General features: G+C 41.8%; 1 protein-coding gene across 4 annotated transcripts in view; it reads right to left on the bottom strand.

Moving 5' to 3' along the window:
- Positions 1–22,756, bottom strand: part of LOC135208052 (glutathione S-transferase kappa 1-like) — a 154,672-nt gene that overhangs the window by 103,683 nt on the left and 28,233 nt on the right. For 3 of the 4 annotated variants that reach the window (XM_064240186.1, XM_064240185.1, XM_064240184.1), the window contains exons 2-3: positions 14,096–14,278; positions 1,682–1,810 (exon numbers count right to left, since the gene is read on the bottom strand). In XM_064240186.1, the coding sequence (XP_064096256.1) occupies positions 1,682–1,810; positions 14,096–14,278 (312 nt within the window). Of the gene's footprint in view, positions 1–1,681; positions 1,811–14,095; positions 14,279–16,585; positions 16,900–22,756 lie in introns of those variants that run through there. The other variant, XM_064240187.1, reaches the window with a different exon arrangement.

Below are 22,756 nucleotides of genomic sequence, written 5' to 3'. Positions count from 1 at the left end.
TTAAGGGGAGTTCATAAGTCTACCTGGCAAGTCACTAGCAGCCACTACATAGTTCCTCCCCTGGGTCCATTTTTGGATAGAGAGGGGTTATGGGCACTGATCATGCATATATTTTTGGCTTCTATGACTGCGACAATGCGATGACCTGTCCCTTTCCTATGCCAATCATGAACAACATTTAAAACTATGACAGCTGGGGTGGATTAGATTTAAATGAGGTTTTTCCATTACTTTTACAATGGAATTCTAGAGTTCCCCTCTCCCAAACCCTTAAAAACTATTTTCGTTATTTAAATAGCATTTTGGAAATTATCCAATGTTGTGACTGTTCAAAGTGTTATACGTGATAGTTCCAATGATTACTGGCTGCACATTAAGGTGATGAGTTCATCTTGAAGGCCTTATATATGTACCTCAAATATAAATTTGTGCTTCCTGAGAGCCACTACATCTGCAGATAATGACTACATACTTGTGATGCCTTTGAATCTGTAACTACATTAAAAACAACTCTGATTAAGGAGTACAAACAAGAGGCTCTTACCGGTTAACTTTGTAAATTATGTTGGAAGCAATGTTCTTGATGTCTATCATAGTTTTTGCACAATTATCACCAAATCAGAGATGCTGATGGAACTTCTCTTTAGAAGTTTGTTCTGTTTAGTCAATAATTTTGGCATGATAAGCTACTATGATGTGTTATGCATACAATACAAGTCTTATTGCAGTTTATCTTATTAGCCTTAACACTGATCAGAAATGGATTAAGTTCTGTAGGTTGAGGCTAAATTGCAGGAAAACAATGATTATTCATGCACACGGATCTCAAAATTCATATCAGGTAAAGAGTACTTATTGCTTTAAAAGGAACACCAATCGTTCCTCTATTGAAAAGATACATCAAGTCTTGATCAGGTGACATAAGAGGAAGGCAAAAGCTCAAGCACATGAGAATGATTGGCCCTGCTTGTTTGTTTTGTTTTGTTTGTATGGTGTTTTTATGTTGCATGGAACTAGTGGTTATTTAGCAACGGGACCAACAGCTCTACCAATAGCTTTACGTGATTTCCGAACCACGTCGAGAGTGAATTTCTATATACAGGCCGTCCCTGGGTTACGACAGGTTTGGCTTACGATGTTCAGAGGTTAAGGTGCTTTTCAATTATATTCAACAGAAATTATTTCCAGGGTTACCACGCCTACAACACTGATCTGGCAGAAGAAATATGACACCAAAAATGCAAAATCATCAATATTTGAAGTTTTTTTTTTTGTAAAATGCAATAAGAATGCACTTTACATAGTTTTGAATGCACCCAAAGCATTAAAAGTAAGGTTTTCTTAGGATTTTTGACGATGTTCTGGCTTATGACAATTTTCAGCTTACAACACGTCTCAAGAACTGCCTGTACTTGTTTGGACAAAATCAAGCATGGCACTAAAGGAATGTGTGGCTAATTGCATACTAGGTAACAGATCTTGAAATCCAAACTGTGTTAATGGCACAGTACAGAGTCCAGAAAACTTCAGGAACAATGTTTGAGTGGTTATCATGTAGTGTAAAGCAACAGAATTCAGAGATAACCCACATGCCACAGATAGTTGCATGCATACTCCCACCACTCATGCATAGTAGAACTGAAAGGTGAGAATGATGTGCTACTCCACTTCAAACCCCTACCTTGTTCCAAAGCTCCATCCAGACAGCTCGGGTTACTCCTTCGAGGTAATCAGGATACAACAAATCTGTGGCTGTCAAGAAACGACTTGGAACGAGCGATCCCCTCTCAAACATACTCGTGGCAGGATCCTGTAGGACACAAATAAAGCAATGGAATTTAAAAATTATTCCTTCAACTAAGCACAGAAAGCATAAAATTCCTATAACATTTGTGTAGAGAGATATGAATAAAAAATATGAAAAAAATTGCAAGCAAATATTATTCAAGCACATTAAAATCAAATCTACTGGTGTACAGATATAAATAGTTCCAGAATAGTTTTTGTTTATATATAATTTTTAAGCACACAGTGGGATAGGGAAGCTAATACCACTTTCTCATTCTAGCTTAAAGTAATAATAAAAAAAGGAAAATAAGAACAAATGGAGGGCACTGAGTCATAAAGTTAGTAATGAACTTACCTTGAAAAAATCAAGGAAGATCATGAAAAAAAGTAAAATGAATTCTTTTCAAATACAAGGCATAGTGGGCATCTTACCTATGGAACCCACCCTTTGTAACAAAGAAGTTGACCAGTTCAATACCTTAATTAACAATTTATCTGGATTAAGAATGCTTTTGGGGACTGTAGTCTCTGCACATAATAAATTTCCGAGATGTCAAACTTTGTAAAATGACAAATTTTTAACCAATTTGTATTTTTCATAACTAACAAACCTGAGGTCTTAACATTAGGATAATACTAGCGCCAAGCTGGAAAACAGTAGAATTAATACAAAAAACTTGTGAGATCCAGGGACTATTGGCATCTGTACCAGGTCACGGGGTATTGAATGCCCTTGGCGTCCCGTGACCTATCAGTTATTCTTCCAACCCAGTTTAGACAGTTAGAGGAGTTGTTCAAGGTGGGCCTTATCTGTTAAGACCTCAGGTTTGTTAGTTATGTAAAATACAAATTAGTTAAAAAAATTTGTCATTTGTTCATATACGAAACAAATCTTCAGTCTTAACATTAGGATAGACTTACTTATTGGTGGGAGGTAAGTCTCTATAACCGACTGGGAGTTTGCCACCTTTATCCATTTCCGATTAGATGCATTCTAAGACAATGGACTATTAACCTTTGAACCAAAGATATATGAGAATCTATTGGTTTCCCTGACTGGGTGTTTCATACAATACCATGGCTTACTGCATTAAAGAACGTGGAGAGCTATCTGTTCTCATAAACCACTCATGTCACTGTACCTGGATCTATTATCACACCACTATCTTCCTATTATTGAGAGGAGTGTGTTGCTACTGAAAAGCATCCTATGCTCTAGATTATCATTACAGTATGGCTGTTCACCTTACCTGCATCTAGTCTGTTCCAGCTCATGATGGTACTCTCCCTCTTACTGCCCGTAGGTAAAGGAGTACTAGTTAGAAAAGTAATAAAGAAGGAAGACCAGTCATCTCATTCATTTTACTTTTATACCTTCATCTTAGACTTAACTGACCCGCCAGGGGTACTGGATGAGCTATACCACTTGTTGGGCAGCCACCACTGGTCCCACGGAAAATGTGTCCAAGGATCTATGGGCAACATCTTTTAAATAAAAGGAAGTGGAAGTCGTTTGGCATCGCCAAATACCAGCTTTCAAAATCCTCTCCACAGACATATTTTTCTTGAATGCCAAAGAAGTGCTCAAGCCCCTGATGTCATAAGCTCTAGCTCTCTCCAAGCTATTTGACCCTCTGTCTCCTGTCATGGATGCATTCCTGATCATTTCTCTCAACCAAAACGATATTGTATTCCTGGACACTTCCTTTTTGTTCCGTCCTGTACTCACAAAAACCCTTTGGCATCCCAGCCCGAGATGCCGCATTCTTCTTAAGTACGCTCTTAGTACTCTGACAGGGCATAGCAGCATTTCTTCAGGATTGTTGTCCACAAATTCTCCCAGAGAAGGTATGGAAAAGGAGTCGAATCTGCCATCCACTACTGATGGGTTTTGAGTTTTGGCAACGAATTCTGGGACAAACTTGGAAACCATAGACTTCCAACCTCTTGAATGTTTCACCACATATGACAGACTATGCAGCTCCCCAACCCTTTTGGTTGAGGCTAGAGCCAATACGAAGACTGCCTTCAGGGTCAAGCTTCTATCTGTGGACTGTCGCAATGGCTCGTATGGGGGTTTTGTAAGGCTGCTCAGTACCATGGTCAAATCCCATGAAGAAGAAATGTCCACGCCTTCCATCCAAAGAACCGAAGCTAGAGCAGCCCTGTATCCCTTTACAGCAGATACAGACATATGTCTTTCTGTTCTGAGATATATCAGAAAGTCTGCTAACTGTTGAATAGTGGTTCTGAGTGGAGACAAGTTCCCTCTATGACACCAATCACAGTATGCGGACCATTTTCCTTGGTAGACAGCTGCCGATGACCTTCTGATATTTCCTGCCATCTGTGTTGCTGCTTTCTGAGAAAAGCCTCTCGCTCGTAGGAGAGACTTGACAGTCTCCACCCATGAAGTGATAGGGACTGCACAGTCATCTTGAGGTTCTGAGACCGCATCACCTTATTCAGAACCTGACGGATTAGGCAAAATGGAGGAAAACTGTACACGTCCAGATTGTCCCATGGGTGTTGTAGCGCATCTTCTGCTATTGCCTCTGTGTCCCGGACTACTGAACAATACAGTCCAACTTTCTGTTGTAGGTTGAGAATAGGTCTATGATTGGCCTTTCCCACAAGATGAACATTATTTCCATCACTTCCTGATGCAAGGACCACTCCGTTCCTAGAATCTGGTCCCAGCGGCTCAATTTGTCGGCAACTATGTTTCTTTTTCTTGGAATATATCTGGTACTGATGTCTACTAATTTCTTTACAGCCTACTGATGAAGTTGAACTGTCATCAGGTGTAACTGTCGAGATACTAGGCCTCCTTGCTTGTTTATGTAAGCTACTACTGTGGTGTTGTCTGACATCAATACCACTGATTGCCCCTTCACCCTCTCCCGGAATTCCTGTAGTGCTAGAAAAGCTGCTTTAACTCCAGCACGTTTATATGGAGTTCTGTCTTGCAAATCCACTTCTCTGAAATCATCAGCTCCTCCACGTGGGCACCCCAACCTTCGAGTGACGCATCCGAGAACAGCAAGAGATCCAGAGAGGGTTGCCGAAGGGGAACTCCCACTGTCAGATTGTGGTCCTGCACCCACCACAGTAGGTCTTTCCTCACCTCTGTCGACAAGGGAATTTGCTCGTATGGGTGATCTACCATTGGCGACCAAAACTCCTTCGTCCTCCATTGTAATGACCGAAGGTGTAGTCTCCCGTGTGGCACCAGCTTCTCCAAGGAACTTAGAATTCCCAGAACGACTTGCCACTGTTTTGCTGGCTGTGTTTGTTTTTCCAGAAAGGCATTCACCACTTGTTTGCATTTCTCTACCCTCTGGTCTGCAGGGAACACTTTGGCTTTTACTGTATCTATAACCATACCCAGATACACCAGTCTCTGACTGGGATCCAACTTTGACTTCTCCTGATTTATCACAATGCCTAGGCTGTGACAAAACTGCAGAAGGGTATCCCTGTCCAAAAGTAATTTTTCTCTGGACTTTGCTATCACCAGCCAGTCATCTAGGTATCTTATTAGCCCAATCCCGAGCATGCGCCCATGTTGACACGAGAGTGAATACTCTTGTAAAAACTTGGGTAGACATCAATCCGAAGCACAGGACTCTGAATTGGAAAACTTTCTCTGCAAGACTGAAGTGGAGAAATTTCCTGGAAGACTGATGGACTGGGATCTGAAAGTATGTGTCCTTCAAGTCTATTGTTAGCATAAAGTCCTTGTCCCTGACTGCTGCTAGAACTGTCTTTGGGGTCTCCATTCTAAATTTGGTTTCCCTTATAAACAGATTCAATGTTGACAGATCTATCACTGTCCTCCAATCTCCATTGACTTTCGGGACAAGGAAAATACGGCTGTAAAACCCCCTTGACGGAAGCGATATTTGTTCTAAAGCTCCCTTCTCCATCATCTTCTTTACTTCCTCTTGCAGAATAAGAGCTTTCTGAGATTCCTGAGCATAGGAGAGGTGTGGTAATGGTTGTTCTGTCAGGGGTGGGGTCACGTTAAACAGAATCAGATATCTGGCTCTGAGAACATCCACCACCCACTGCTCCGCTCTAAATTCCTGCCACACCCTCCAATGATTTGCCAGGCAACCCCCCACTGGTGTGGCTGAGTGATGAGAGGCACCCATCCTATTTGTCTTGAACCTCTCCCCCTGCCCCTAATACCCCTTCCTCTTTTGGGACTATTGTGAAAGGGCCAATGAGCTAACTTCTTTCTTGACCTATTAGAGATGTTATGTCTCACTGGTCTCTTTTGAGGTAATTGATGTTGTCTTACCTCATTAGAATTAGCCTGGCTTCCAGATGTTATCCTAACTGCCTGCTGGACTAATCTGTTGTTAGTATCCATTCTTCTTCTATCTATAGCAGCTTCCAGTATACCCTTTGGTAACAACAATTCCGACTCTAGGATATCCCCATTCCGCACTGCTAATAGGGAATCCAAATCAATAGTGCGGCTTAATCTAGCCAATGCCGCATCTCTCCTCATCAACAGGATATTAGCCCATACATCGGCACTCAAATTCGTCAAGCACGCAATCACTTTGGAACCTGATTGGAGCAATCTGAAAAACATTGTCTATCCACTAATTTTCTTGTTGCTTCTGAGGATGCAATTTTGCTACTGCTGTTGACAAAAGGTCTAACCAAGAAGCAGTCTGAAAGATAGAAGAAGCTGTTGCTTCCAATGTAGCAGTCTCCTGACAAATCATCAACGGGCATTCTATCTTAACTTGATCCAAGGGTAATCCAGGCTTTAACCTTACCACATCTGGCTTGATTTGTCTTGATAGCAAAGTAAACTTAAATTATCTATTTGATCTTAACGAATTATCCGTTCCAGCAATCCGTGCATTGACATACTGTAAAACTGACTCCACATGACTTGAGCAAGGTAATTCATACACCTTCATATCCTTTTTCAGTCCAAATATCATATCGATTCCCAAAGGAAGTATACTGGCAGGTGTCTCCGGACTCCTTGAAAGGTTACTGAATTGACGAATCAAATCAACCACCTTCGCATACAAAGCCAGAAACTCCTGGTTTTCCCCTTCCTCCAGTTCCAACGTATTGTGTTTGGCTGCAGAAGAAGCTAGTTCACTTCTATCCTCTGACAAACGTTCAGGTGCATCATGGCCGTCCGACCCTACAACCGTGGCATCTTTGATCTCTGACGGCCAATGTTGGCTCGATCTTGATTAGCCAGTAGAACGTGACCGCCTAACTGCTTCTATATTCGCGTATCTAGAATGAGAACTTCGTCTATTCCTCCAAGATGACGGTCCTCGCAAAACCGAACTAATTTCCTCTCTATCTATTAATATTATTCAAGGTCATTGGACTATCATCTCCAACGGCCATCGGGGAAGTTGACCTTGATCTCTTGTCGAGGCGAACACCTTCCATCAGTGTATCAGGAAAGGTTACCAACTCTTTATTATTTGACCTTTTAATGGGAGATTCCTCATCCTTCCTTCTTATTTTAAAAGGTCTTACAGGAGAAACTAGTATACGTTCTCCATTCTTCGTTGAATGCGGCCCACTCACTGTTGATTTCCTCAACAGCAGTGAAGTCTCTACAAAACGCTTTGTCCTCACCGTTGGGATCTCCACAGCGGTCGCCATTCCAGTGGCCATCGATGCTTTTGCCTGTTCGGACACCTGTAAATGACTTCAGTTGTTAGCATTAACTTTACTAGCCACTGCCTTATTCACTTTGTTGCTGACAGGGATGTGACAGTCCTGGCTTGAAGATGAAGAATTTACTCTTCTCCTCTTGGCACGAGGATCAGTCCCGTATCCTCCAACGCTTGACTGGTACACGCAGTGACGTCACTGAATTTTGCGAGGATGCCGAATTAGAGGAAGATGACGATTCACGTCTTTTCTTTTTGTCTTTCTTATCTACTTTGTCCTCTAGAGCTTGTAATTTCTTCATGACTGTGTGTACCAATGAGTCAGAAAGCATATTTGTCTTCGGGAGCAACGATGTAGTGAGAGAAGCAGTAGGTTGTGAAGGCATGGAGTCAGCCATGCCCGTGCGTGACGTCGGTTGTGACGTCACCACGCTTATGGGAAGAGACTGAGCGGCTACTGCTGGTATCCCTGCGTGTGCTGCAAAACTGTTTCCAAAGTTCTGCATTGCCGGAAACATCGATGTTGTTGTCGGTGCCATAGCATTTGCTCCCATAAATTGCAGGCTAGGGGGATGCGGAACACTCATCGTTGGTGGGCCCGGGTGGAAACATGACACCATATGGTGAGAAAGCAACCCTTCCAAGGTTGGTACATATGGTAGGCCTAACGCTGACCACATTCCTTCCATTCTCTGCGCATCGGGGGGCTGAAATCTGGGACAAAGATGGCGATGCTCCCCCTCTCCCTGCTGGGAATGATGGAGCGTAATTGTGCATAAAATTACCCAAAACACCTCCTGGAGTTTCTGATAATGAATCGTTAGAAGAAACTGAAGGGGTATGGGAAACATCAAAAGCAGGTGACGAAACATATGGAGCAGTCTGATGTATCACGCGAACAAAAAAGAAGCCGACAACGCTTGGTCATCCAAAGATGGCGGCGTCTCCTTTCTTTTGTACTGCCCTTTCCCATGAAACTTCATTCATTGTTCCACCAACCAACCACGACAAACTGAACAAGGATTAGTAATAGTACATACATTATCTCTGCACCTACTACACGTTGGATGAGGATCCATAGATAACAATGCTAAAAATCTTGAACGAGGAAATCCACTCACTCCAGGGGATTTCCTTTGTCTCTTGCGAGATCCTGAAGAAATTTCCCTTGGTGAAGCAAAATTCTCCATATCTCACAACATACACACACCTAGCAGATCACACCCACACTGACATCACCCAGAGAGAAAAAAGGAAAATATGAATAAAATGGGTAAACTAAACTGGCTTTAAACAGATAGAAAGTAATCACGTCCTATCTTAAAGGCGGTAGGAAAGTAACTGATAGGTCACGGGACACCAAGGGCATTCTAGGAACTACAATAGCCCGTGACCTGGTACAGATGCCAATAGTCACAGGATCTCACAAGTTTTTTTATTAATTCTACCAGTTTCCAGCTTGGCGCTAGTATTATCCTAATGTTAAGACCTCAGGTTTGTTTTGTATATGAACAAAACATTCTTTAAAACTGAATATGAGATATGCTGGCCCAAAATACTCTTCACAGTAGTACTTTCATTTCATGACTGACAGCTTATTGTATTCAAATTATGTCCCTTGACACTCAACATAAATATATCTGAGCTAATGCATATGCATACAACACTGCAATATGTGATTAGTAGATATATTTGAGAAGTACATATCCTGTATACTGGAATTAAGAACAATAAACAACTCAATGAGTACATCATACAGCACAACACAATCTCCAGTGAGAATCATGATTCATATATATATCCTGCATAATGAAGCATTTTCCTTGATTTTTTAGGGGAGGGGTAAGAAGTTACAGGACCCCACTTTTCAGTTGTCTTAATTTAATATATTGTTGTCTGAGGTGTAGTTCCACCTGACTGGAGAGTCCACAGCAACTACTGGTCTCCCAAAGACATGTTCACCAGATTATTATTATTATTATTATTATTCAGAAGATGAACCCTATTCATATAGAACAAGTCTACAGGGGACACTGACTTGAAATTCAAGCTTCCAGAAAATATTAGTGTTCATTTAAAGGAAGTAACAGAGGGTAAAAGGAAATATAGAAAGAAGAAATCACTTACTAGAAAAGAAAAAGTAATGACCAAATTAATACTGTATACATGGATCAAAATTTAATCAAATTATTAAACTATAAGAATTGTTTTAGGGTAGTAATGCATTGCATCTTTGCTTGAACTTTTGAGGTTCCAATTGGACAACATCTCCAGAGAGAATATTCCACAATCCAATGGTGAGAGGAATGAAGGACCTCTGGAACCAAGAAGTTCGACAGTGTGGAACATTTACTGCATATTGGTGCTGCTGTTCAGCAAATCTGGTGTCTCTTGGCAGGAAGAGGATCAGGGATCAATTATGAATGTGAAAGACCTCTGTTAAAATACAACTTCATAAAAATTGACAAAGAGACCATCCATCAATGGACCAAGTCATAAGTGCTAATATTAGGTACCAAAAATTACTCTATCTAAAAAGACACAATCTCTGGCAAAAGAAGGCAGCCACACTGGAGAATAGTATTCTAATATAGGTAGGACAAATGACCTAAATCAGTTTGCACCGATTTTATCGAAGTTATGAATATGTGAGGCCTCATGTACAATACCTAGCTTCTCAGTGGCATTTGCTGATATTTTCACTAGATGTTTCCCAAAATAAAGATAGGAGCCAAAAGTTACACCAAGTACTGAGGGGGAGGCTTCAGTGTGCTTGTCCATGGCTTGAATGAGTCAATTATTTGACGTCCATATTACAGTATTGTAAGCATTTTCTTTCCACTCAGAAATTGGTTTCTAATGTAAATGCAACATAATCTGAAGCCAGAGGAGCACATTATTTCAAAATTAAAATGCGGTGCTACCAGCAGTCCCTGCTTATTGGAGGCATCGGTTAATGGCGTTTTGGTTTTACAACGCTTGGCTAACGACGTTGTTCACAAGATTTTCGGCACCGTTAAAAGTGGTTCATTGGTGCTGGCAGTTGGTTTATGACACCAATAAGCGTTTTCCTGGTGTCGGTAAGATGTTTATCAGCGCCGATCGGTGCTTATGACATCATAAATGCCATTTAATTTCATAATTACTGTGTTGTTGCCGTTGTCAGGAATTTCCAGTTATCGGCACTCAGCCGAGAGCAGAACCCCCACTGTTAACCAGGGACTGCCTCATTCTGGAGCCTACAAAAGAATAATATAGAAAACATTTACTGGCCATGTTCCATACTACTACAGTTCATCAAAATTATGTTACTTTATCATCAACCACAATAAAATATATTGCATTGGTTTTCATACAGGTATCTGCAACCTTAACTACAGCAGTATATATATATCCCCTTGAAGAAATTCCCATTGGATCCCATTGCCTCCTCAAATCCTGCAATAGGACTTCTTAGAGGAGGAGAAACACCCTCCCTCTTCTTGGCCAGAGGAGGTTGGTCTGGATTCTGGGGGACTCCTCAAGCTTAAGAAGAGGAGGGGAAGGGTGATGGAGAAAATATTCTTCCACAAGACTACTTCTACAGCATGGAGAACAGATATCATCAGAAGTATACAGTAAATTCTCCTAGCGTGTAAGCGTGAATGTCAAATTCAATAATAAATAGATACAGTTACGACGTAGATCCGTTCTTACGATGCATCGTAACACGATTTTCAGCGTAAGTCGGAACATTGAAAAATACCACATGATTTAATGTAAATACCTATCAATAACAACGAGAGAACAATTCCTTACCTTTATTAGTTTGATTGGCTTGCACACTGGAGAGGAAGCTGCGGTGCTGGAGAGACTGGGGGAGGTTAGTGAAGAGAAAAAGAACCTCCAGAAGTTGCTGGAGATGCTGAGGCAGATGATTCTTGAGGTGAGGCAGAACATACTAGTACTGGAGATGCTGAGGCAGGTGATTCTTGAGGTGAGGCAGAACATACTACTGGAGATGTTGGGGCAGGTGAGTCTTTAGGTGAGGCAGAACCTACAGAAGGTGCTGGAGATACTGGGGCAGGTGAGTCTGGGTTAGCAGAACATTCAGAAGGTGCTGGATTAGCAGAGGCAGCTGAGGTAGAGGGTACAGGATCTCCTGCAGGCCTCTCTACCTTCTTAAAATACTGCTCCAGGTTAGTCTGAACAGAGAGCGACCTCTTTTCATCCAAGATCTCCTTGTAACACTGCATCAAATCCATGACGCCTCTGGAAACCCTAGTGAACCTGTCCAAGTTGGGATCCTGAGCCTCAAAAGTTGACAACGCTTGCTGCAACTCTGCAAAACCTCTTATCAAGTCCTGCCTTGTGAAAGCCTTAGGCTCTGGGGTGGGTGCTTCTTCTTCTTCCTCTATTATCTGCTTCTCCAGTTGTATCAGGTCCTCAGCAGATAACTCCTCGCCATGAGACTCCAGCAGCTCTGTAACATCATCAACCTCCATCTCCAAATTGATTTCCTTACTCAGGGCAACAACGTTCTTGACAACTAGCTGAACTGTGTCCTCAAACCCATGGAAATCATTCACAAATTGAGGACAAATTTTCTTCCAGACACCATTCATGTTTGTTTGCTTAACCTCCTCCCAGGAATTAGCAATGTTCTTTACAGCATCAAGGATGTTGTAGGATTTCCAAAAGTCCTTCAGAGTCAAGTCCTTCTTGGTTTCAGTTGCCTGTAAAGCCATAGCAATTGTCCTTCGTAGGTAGTAGGCCTTGAACGAAGCAATCACTCCTTGGTCCATAGGCTGTAAAAGGGCCGTGGTATTAGGTGGAAGGTAAACCACCTTGACATTAGGGTTGAAGTCTCCCAGCTGGGCAGGGTGTCCAGGGCATTGTCCAGCACTAGCAACACCTTAAAGGGGATACCCTTGGAGGCGCAATACCGCTCCACACTTGGAACAAAATGGTTTACGAACCAGTCCTCAAACACTGCAAGTGTCACCCATGCCTTCTTGTTGGACTTCCAAATTACTGGTAGTCGACCCTTCCAAATGCCCTTGAGTGCCCTTGGATTTTCAGCCTGATACACCAACAAGGGCTTCAGTTTGAAGTCGCCAGCAGCATTACCCCCAAGAAGTAAAGTTAGCCTCTCCTTGCTGGCTTTATGACCGGGTGCTGACTTCTCCTCCTTGGCGATGTAAGTGCGGTTAGGCATACGTTTCCAAAACAAACCTGTCTCGTCTACGTTAAACACTTGCTGAGCAGAATAACCCCCCTCCTTAATTATCTCAGACAACGCTTTAGGAAATTCACTCGCTGCTTTCTCATCCCCACTAGCAGCTTCACCTTGCAATTTAAGGTTATGGTAATTGGCCCGAGCCTTAAATCGCATTAAACCAACCCTACTAGCCACAAACTCTTCACTTTCACTTCCCTCCCCCTTTTCTTTTTCAACGCTTCAAACAATCTTTTCGCCTTCTCCTGAATCACCATAAGGCTGACTGGGATACGCCGTTGATTTTGGTCTTCCAACCAAAGCACCAATAACCTTTCCATTTCAATTATTAGACCACTACGCTGCTTAGTTATCACTGTCGCTTTCATAGGAGCAGATCCTTTCACATGTTCAACGATGCGCTCTTTATCTTTGATAATGGTAGCAACGGTCGAACGGCTAAGGCCAAGCGAGCGGCCAATGTTTGTTGGCGTTTCTCCCTTCTCGGATCGCTTTATAATGTCCACTTTAATTTCCATGGTGATGGCCTTTCTTTTCTTCGATGCACTACCATCAGAAGAGTCCGCCTTGCGCTTGGGAGCCATAACAAAGAGCAAAAAGTTACAAAAACGATACAACACGAGGGAGAGAGAGGCAGTGTAAACAACCAAAATGGCGTATGGGCGAGGACTGAGCGTAGCGAAGCGACGCCGTCCTCTCCCCCACAAAGCGTATTCTTCCGCCGTGCGCCTGGAACTAGTTCGCGTTTGTTTACGTTGCTTACGACGCTAAACCGCGTAAGACGCAAAATATTATTTTTTATATTTTTATGGGGGCGCGTTCGTAACCACGAAACATCGTAAGTCGAGACCAGCGTAACCCGAGGACTTACTGTATATACTCTAGTGCCCTTGTATAAAAGGGCCAGAGTATGTGATAAAGGTGTATATACACCGTTGCTGCTGACTCTTAATCCACAAGGGGGAAAAGTGGCTTGCAAGGCCATCACAAAACGACGGTTTGTATATTAATTATCAATATCACAGTAAATTCAAAGCATATTAAAACAATATAAGAATGATCCCACTGGGAAATTGAAAGTAACGGCAGTCAGGAAGAGCTCCGAAAACATACATCATTGGAAGACTCCCAAAAGCAAATTGGGAATGTTTACATCAAGGCAGGCAGGTCTCCCAGCGTACCGGACAGTAGTTATTGCCTAACCACTTTGTTCAAGAATTTTAACGGCCGTGTTCCAGCTTCGCTGTAAGTAATTCCTATTGTAAAGGACCAAGGATTTGTATATTGTGTAGGAACAAATGCACATTTTCTTTGAAATACTCATTTAACTTCCTCACCCATAAGCTAGACCTAACCACAAACTTATGCATCTCTCTATATTGCTCATCACCTAAAGAAAAAATCTGTTCTATATACGTACCGAAAGCATCTTCAGAGGTACATTGAAGTACCTAGATAAACGGGGTAAATCTTTCATCATGTACATTGCCTTGTTTGGGACAAAACCTGGTGGTGTATTTCCAGACCCTTTGGTGACAGCTCCAAGAAGGAAAGGTTTAAGTTCAACTGAAACATTCCAGTGTTTCTTGTACCTCATCAGAACCTGAAAAATAAAAAAAACATAATGAGGGACTGTATGTTTCAGAAGAAAATTTTTTTTAAAATAATCTGCTAAACTACAGTATATTCTACAAAATGTACTACGTACTTTATTACAGTATTATTATTTCCAAGTATACTTAATAACCAGAGAGTCATCTACAGAATCAATCCTATCAAGGAGTGAGACAAAAGATGAAGCACCTATGATGAGAGGGGAATAAACTTCAATTGGAAAGGAGAATGTCATCTCTAAATTTTGTCTAATGGAAACCATGCTGGAGGTCTGAAAGAATCTGGCTTCAGAGTTGAGTAACAGACTAAATACTGTACTACTATGTGTTTCAGGAAGTTTGAGTCATCATGTTTCCCCAATATCTTTCAAACCAATCGATTGATTGGTATGGTACTTGAAACAGTTTCTCACACCCTCCCTTAATTTCTTATAAAAAAATTCCACGTCCAAACACAGATTTTTAAAGGCACTTTATTCTTGAATTTTAAGACAGCCAAACCTAGCCAGTGAAGATTTACGAATTCATACGAATACGCACTCTTGGGGTACCTATCCCTCCTATCACCCTCCATTCCTCTTTAAACCTCACTTCCCCATTGTCTTTTCATTCATTCTTCTCTCTCTCTCTCTTCATAATATTTATTATATAATGGAATGTTTTCAGGCACATATTAGCATTGCAATTTTTCAACTGAGAAATGTAGGATGAAATGAGCTACAAATTACATGGTTAAACAGAATTTAGGGGTTTCCAAAATCTTGTAGTTGATGGATGAAATATCAGGTTAAAAACAACAGGTTTATCTTCTGTACCCAGCAACTACTACTGAGAAGGTTGTCTTGTTGCTGTCCCACCACTGTTAACCAAAAAGCAGATCTTCTAAAGTGGTTGGAGTCCCACCAAATATCATATCCACTGCTTGCAGGCTACATGACCCAAACTATTGCTTTTATGCAAGCAGAATTGGCCCAAACCAAAGTACAGACAGTCCCTGGCTTAAAACAGGTTTGGCTTACGATGTTCCGAGGTTACGACGCTTTTCAATTATATCCATCAAAAATTATTTCCAGGTTTATGACACATGTTCCAGGAATACGGCGCTTACAACACCAGTCTGGCGGAAGAAATATGACTCCAAAAATGCAAAATAATCAATATTTGAAGGTTTTTAGATGAAAAATTCATTAACAATGCAGTTTACATAGTTTTTTTATACACCCAAAGCATTAAAAGTAAAGTTTTCTTAGGATTTTTTATGATATTCCGGCTTACGACGTGTCTCAAGAACGGAACCTGTCGTAAGCCGGGGACTGCCTGTACAAAGTAGCCAATATGATACGTGAATGGGGTCATGAAGTTGTTCAGCTGCCCCAAGCTCAACACTACTGAGCAAGTTTGGGTGTGTATGAAAAAAACACACATTTGCTCCTCACTACATAAAATCACCAAGGCAGACCTAAATGCCAGACTACTAGAAGCAGCAAAGCTCCGTGCAACAAATGTGTGGGCAGATGCAGCTGGACGAAAGAACATTCAAGGAGGAGTACTGGTCCTCCAATAACGCACATGGGACTGTTGGTCCAATTATCAACGTACAGAATGACAACGAGGATTTGTTCTTAAATAGGTACTGATGACAATGAATATTTGTTCACCTAATTGTTTGAGTGTCCTACTGTTATGCCAAGACTTTATATCAATACGTATATACTACACACTAAAGTACAAAAGTATTTTGCCTTATACATTTACCCTCTTTACATTCCTATTCCAGACCTATCACATATCCATTTTACAATGATGGATTGGTAGAGAGCGAGAAGGGGGGGGATGATAACAGAGATAATGGAAAGATAAAACTGATTTACTGCCATACATCTATGATATCGTGTTCTTTGTCCGAAATGGTTATAAATTGTTCTGTGATTTTAACCCATTAGAACAGTGAATTTAAAATAAACATGAGGTAACTTTTCATCATAAAATTATGCAAAAAAAATCAAAACAATCACATTCATGAAGAAAGTAACACAGTATGGGGTGTAATGACATCAAGGAATAGTAGGCAAGGAGAAGAATGGAGGAGTCAGAGAGGAAAGTTGGGTGTAGTGAGCAATTTACTTTAAGTAGATATTCAGGATAAGTTCAGTAGTCCCTCAGCTTGTATGTCCGAAGTGTTAACCAGTTTGCTGGCTACCCCATTAAATTCAAGAGTAAAGTGCCTGGAAATAGAGGGTAGGACTTACTTTTATCAGACTATAGTAAATAGAAAAATAGAAAGAACACTCACTCACCTGCATCTACGTCCATCCAGCACATTATGGTTTGTTAACTTATCCTCTTCCCATCGAGATAGAAAGGGTATGAGAAGAGAGAATGGAGGGAGGCCAATCACACACACTTACTCTCGCTTTTGCAACTGTATGTCTTAGACAAGATGCTACCTGTCCCGCTAAGGGAACTGGATGTGCTACACAACTAGTTACGGAGCCACCACAGCACCCAAGGAAAAAGTGTCCACCTATGGGCAATGCCCCAGACTTCATGAGTTCTAGGCTGGAACATACTCAAGTCCTCCTCATCCACTGTTGAGCATGCCTGTTTGACAGTCTCACAACCCCCCCCCCCCCCATGGTTGTCCCCCCCCCCCAAAAAAAAAAAAAAAAAAAAAAAATGGTGTTCTTGGACACCACTTTCTTCGTCTTTCCAGTACTAGCTAAGAGTCGTCAACACCCAGGCCCGAGTTGTCAAGTCATCTTATGGTAGCACAGCAACACTAACTGGACACAGCAGCATCTCACTGGGTCATCCCTGTCTGATGACTCTCTTAAGGGTTTGTAAGGTACACAAGTCCGGCTCTGAAGAACGAGAATCACATCCCACTACGGGGGGGCGTGAGTTCCATGGGAGGGCAAGACTTTTCGAAGCTTCTCATCAGCATAGGAATCTGCCAGGTGGAAGAGAAATTGCCACCCTGTAAGTGTAGGACTACGGCCACGGCTGCACTATTGCCCTTACTAGCTGAAACAGAGAGATGCTTCTCTTGGCAAAGGTAGACAAGATCCTAAGTCCACTACCAGCTAAATAGTAGTTCCAATGGGTGAGCAATCCCTTCTACAACACCAACCACAGAGGATGGTCCATTTCCCCGATACACATCTGATAAGAATTTCCAAAGGTATCCAAACATCTCGTCACTGCTCAGTGAGAAAAGCCTTTTGCTCGCAAATATGCTGGATAGTCTCCAGCCGTGAAGAGAGATATAGACTCTTTGGACTAGTTAGAACCTCTTGACATGGGGCTGGCACAGAAGGTTGTGGTAGAGAGGAATCTCTCAGTGCTTCAGACAACAAAGCTAGCAGGTCTGGATAACACTTGGTAAGTGGCTACTTTGGAGCCACAGGGTCATGTTGAGGTTTGTGGTGATCATCACCCTGTTGATCACCGGAAGAATCAGACAGGACTTAGGAAAAGTCTATGTGTTGAGATTATCCCAAGAATGCTGAAAAGCTTGAGCTGCAGCTCAAGGGTCTGGGGCAACCAAGCAGAACACCAGCAACTTCCTGTTGTGCCAGATTACAGAGGTCTATCAATGAATGTTCCCATAGGTAAAACAATCTTTCTACAACGACTGGGCGTAGGGACCACTCTGTACCTATCACCTGACCCTAGCGACTGAGTTTATCTGTCATTACACTCTTTTTGCCTGGAATGTACCTAGCTGACAACTCTACCAAGTGTCTACAGTGATGAAGCTGAAGGGACACCAATTACCCCTGCATATTGATGTATGCCAATGCCATGGTATTTTCGCTCATCAGTACCACAGAGTGCCCCTCATTTGATCCTGAAATGTTTGCAGTGCCAAGAAGGGAGTCTGAGGTACATTATCCTCTGCTTGAATTAGCCTAGCCTACACTATGGTATATAGTACACATACATATACAGGCAGTCCCCCGCTATTGGCGGGGGTTCCATTCCCAAGGGGGTGCCGGTAAGCGAAAACCGCCATTACATAACTGAAACTCGGCGATTCATGTTGCCATAATGGCTCTGGTGCTGATAACTGGTTATTGGCACCATAAGCAACATTATGGTGCCTCTCTTAGATATGTTATGGCGCCGATAACCAGAACTCGGCCTGTTATGGCGCCATAAATCGCTGATTTTTTATAAAACCGGACCGCTGATAACCGGAGACTGCCTGTACTGTAGCTTAGCCTACTCTGTACAGTATACTTTATACATATACAGCATAGTAATTATCAATACCAGGTAATTCTGGAGGTTCATTACAGATGTTCTTTGATAAGTCAGCACAATAAGAAACTTAATAAACAAGAATCAGACGTGACTGTAAGGGGATAATCACCAAGATTTGGTCTGTCCGACTCCGTCGTTGGCATACTTAATATTGTCAGGCTGTTGATGGATACATACCACTTAAAATTGGAAGAGGAAGGCAATGACAAGGCAACAAATTTGAGTTTGAGTTTACTGTATACGTACTCGTGTATCATGCGACTTTTGAAAACCTCATTTTGGAAGCTAATTTTAATGGGGTCACATCATACAAGAGATATAAAATTAGTATGTGTAATGTTCACTTACTAGTATCGTATTATAAAATACAAAATAATAATAACTATGCATCTTTTCCACGGAACTTTTAATAAGTTATGCTTTACTTCGTTGTATCCAATAATATTGTCTGTGTTATAATACTGTCTGTGCTCTCATATTATTGTACCTATCATAAAATACAAACATAACTATCAATGCTTTGGTTTGAAAATCAGCTGATGGTGCTTACTACCAGGAAAGGTTATTTCACCAATTTAACTTAATTCAGAGCAAATGTTCTTGGTTCTAGTTAGTGTAAATGAACCTCTAGATACTCTATTTATATGGGGCAAGGTTACTTTACTTTATATGAAGTGTTTCAAAGTCGAATTACGAAATAGGTCTCATAATGATGTAAATTTAGTGTTTCTTTTTTTTTAATAGACAGTGTTGGGGGCATTTTTTTGTGTAAAGAAATCATTAGATTTCATTTGTTCTTTTCAGTTGATTTCGTCACAATACGAGCTTTATGTATTTATCTTTGATCAGCATGAAAAAAAAATGTGTTCTATTATGCCCAGTAGTTTTGGTTAACTTCTTGTGGATGGGTAGCATACATATACTATATGTTTAAGATTTGGTGCCATACAGTTTGAACAAATTTTGCATAAAAAATTTTCCATTTATCACTACTATACTGCCAACTCTTCAGATTGCTGTGCCCCATACCAACATCCCATCTCAGGATACATCATAAATATTTTACAGCAATAAATATACAAACTCAGAATTTGTTCCTGGTTTTTGTTCTTATCTGTTATGATATTGGCTGAGCTGTAACTATAATTTGACAATATAAAAAATATGATATTGTTATGATACAATAAAGTTTGTTCATACTTACCTGGCAGATATATATATAGCTGTATTTTCTGAAGTCCGACAGAATTTAAAAAACTTCCGACACACGCAGTGGTCGGCCAGGTGGTTAGTACCCATTCCCGCCGCTGGGAGGCGGGTATCAGGAACCATTCCCATTTTCTATTCATAATTTTTATTTCCCCTGTCCCCTGAGGGGAGGTGGGTGGGTACTTGATTATATATATCTGCCAGGTAAGTATGAACAAACTTTATTGTATCATAACAATATCATTTTGTTCATGAAACTTACCTGTCAGATATATATATAGCTGAATCCCACCGTTGAAGGTGGGAAGGGACAGAATAGAAGGATTTTGGGAAACAAATGCATGCAGATGATTTACATCTTGGTTCCACCTGTTAGCATAGCTGACTTCGTGATTACTGTCACCCAAGTCTGCTTCTGCCTTACTAGAGTTGCCAGCGAGGTAGAGACCTATAAAGCTGGTGCACTCCAGATGATCTGTCAACGGGGGCGTGACCACAATGTGACTAGACCATATTGACCATACCATGAGGGCTAAGAAGTAAAATAAATATATATATAAATATATATATCACCACCTGACCAACCTAGCCAAAGTTAAGGTGTGTTAACTAAGGCTTAAGAGTTAAGAAGTCGCCGTTGTCGGCGACTCAACAACTAAATTAAGAGCTCTTCCTAACCATTTTCTACAGGATAGGATGAGTGGAATTTCTTGCCCCCAAGATTGTGTCTGCAGACACGTATGGCCCTAGCGAGCACAGCATGATCTCACTATGCCATTTCTTCACATCTCGCAGGGAGTGGGAAGTGAACACAGAGTTGCTTCGCTAAAACATGGTACTCAGTTGTTGCTGAGTGCCATGCTCTGTTGAAATGCTTCCGAGGCCGCGCCTCTACCTCGTGAGCATCAGATAAAAAGATTTCAAAAATCTTTGTGCAAACACAATGAAGGAGCATTTTTGAAAGAACTCCTTAACACTAAAAAGCCAGGGTGTTCTTCGATATGGGCAAGTCTGGTCTTTTTCGGAACACTGCAGATTGCCCGAATGACTTCAACTTTCTTGAGTTTTATGTAGATAAAACTTGAGAGACCCGACAGGGCACAGGACTCTCTCTGGCTCCTGCCCACTAACTTGTGCCATCCTTGCTTCCAAGCTCCTGGCCCAAGGACAAAACGGGTTTCCATTCTTAGGCCACAACGGAAGGCTTAGAGAGCACACCGCTTTGTGTTCTCTAAAGCCAAAACCTGTGACGATGGCTTAAAATCTCACTAACCCTCTTTGTCGTATCTAGGGTTGTTAGAAGAAGGCCTTCCTGATCACATGCAAGAAGTTAACAGGTAGGAGAGGTTTGACATCAAGAAACTTCAGACTACGTTCTAAGTTCCTTATTGAAAGCTTCGATCTGGACATGCACAGTCAGTCCGTCTGTACTAAAGTCAGGTGACCGACCAGTTGACCAGTCAGACGAATCAAGGACAGCAAGGCTGTACCCTGAAGACGATAAGGCACTATTCTTCGCTGAAGGATGAGTGTCTGGACTGCCTGGGCGATTCAATCTAAGCAAACCTTGGGGGGTGTATCAACGCACCCCAACGTCGTCAGCGAATCAACTCCTGAGCAACTCCTGACTTGAACTTCTGGTGCCAGGAGAAAGGAGCGAGGAGCAAAAAGGCGATTCAGTCCCGAAGGAAGAATGCCTGACAGTTCAACGTGGTCTGTTACACGATCATCGGGGGTGTATAAATGCAACCGACTTCGTCAACAAGAAACTCAGGGCTACTATATGTCGCCTGATCTCGCACGAGTGTCTGACTCCGAGAAAACAGGTGAGACAAAAAGTAGATGGTGAGCGAGTTTCGAGATTCCACAGAACTCAAAGATCGTGAAGGGCTTTGTTGTTTGACAGACGCAAATCTCTGAGCCTCAAAGGCCGTCAACAACATATTTGCGTATTCTTTAATAGTTGTGACTGCCAGCTTATCCCATTCTTCAGACGGAAATGGAAGACGGTAATCTTATTCCTGTCAACATCTCGATAGTCTGAACGTAGTCAGACTCAGAGAGGAGAGGTTATAGGTACCTTTCGAGTTAGAGTAGACCGACTCTCTCGGAAAAGGTCCTTGGAAAGTGAACTAGGAAGGATGTGACCTCTGTGAATCCAGGATCCTGAAGGCCAACATGGGGCGATCAGCGTCATTGTCGCTCCCTGTGACGTCATAAATCCTCTTATTACATTTCCTAAGCAATTGAAAAAGGGGAAAAGAGACTAAACATCCATCCCCGTTCAATATCATAGGATGGCGTTTAATGGTACCGATCCCGGATCAAGAATAAGGGAGCAGAGAAGAAGAAGCCTCTTCGTCCTCAACATATCGAAGAGAAGAATGAAAGGACGTCCCTAAACTCTCCACAACTCTCCACTTACTTCTAAAGAAAGATTCCACTCGGAAGTCAATAGTTGCTGCCATCGATCGAGACGATTCGTACGGACTTTTGCAATCCTGTAACGTACCTCTAGAGGATCGTTACATTCTACGCCTGTTGTTATAATAGGCTCTTTCTCGTAAATTCGAACAGGGACCGAGAGAAGATACTTCTCAAGATATGAGAGAGCTGTGGAATATCAGAGTTGATCTGGACCACTGGTTCCAAAAACTCGTTTTGAGGACTGGAGGGACGACCGAATTGCTTTTACTTCTTTCAGATTAAGATCCAGGACATCTGAAACACTATCCAGATGTCCGGCACCTTCTTTCTATCACCTCAGGTGATAAGACGCACTGAGAGATGTTCAGAATCATTCCTAGATCTTGAATAATATTTCAGTTTCCCGGTAGGAAAAAACTGTGGAGGTCTGAATTGCAGTCTATTCGGGGAAACAAACTTCTTCAGGAAGGAAATGGTCCCCAGCAAGCTCATCCATTCCCTCCCGGAGTATGCTTACTTCCCTAATAAGGCTGCGCTTTGCCTAAGCAGGAGAGCATATAAAAGTG

This window comes from Macrobrachium nipponense, chromosome 34 (assembly GCF_015104395.2).
Source record: "Macrobrachium nipponense isolate FS-2020 chromosome 34, ASM1510439v2, whole genome shotgun sequence".
NCBI classification, from domain to species: domain Eukaryota; kingdom Metazoa; phylum Arthropoda; class Malacostraca; order Decapoda; family Palaemonidae; genus Macrobrachium; species Macrobrachium nipponense.
This window is presented reverse-complemented; position numbering and strand designations above follow the sequence as displayed.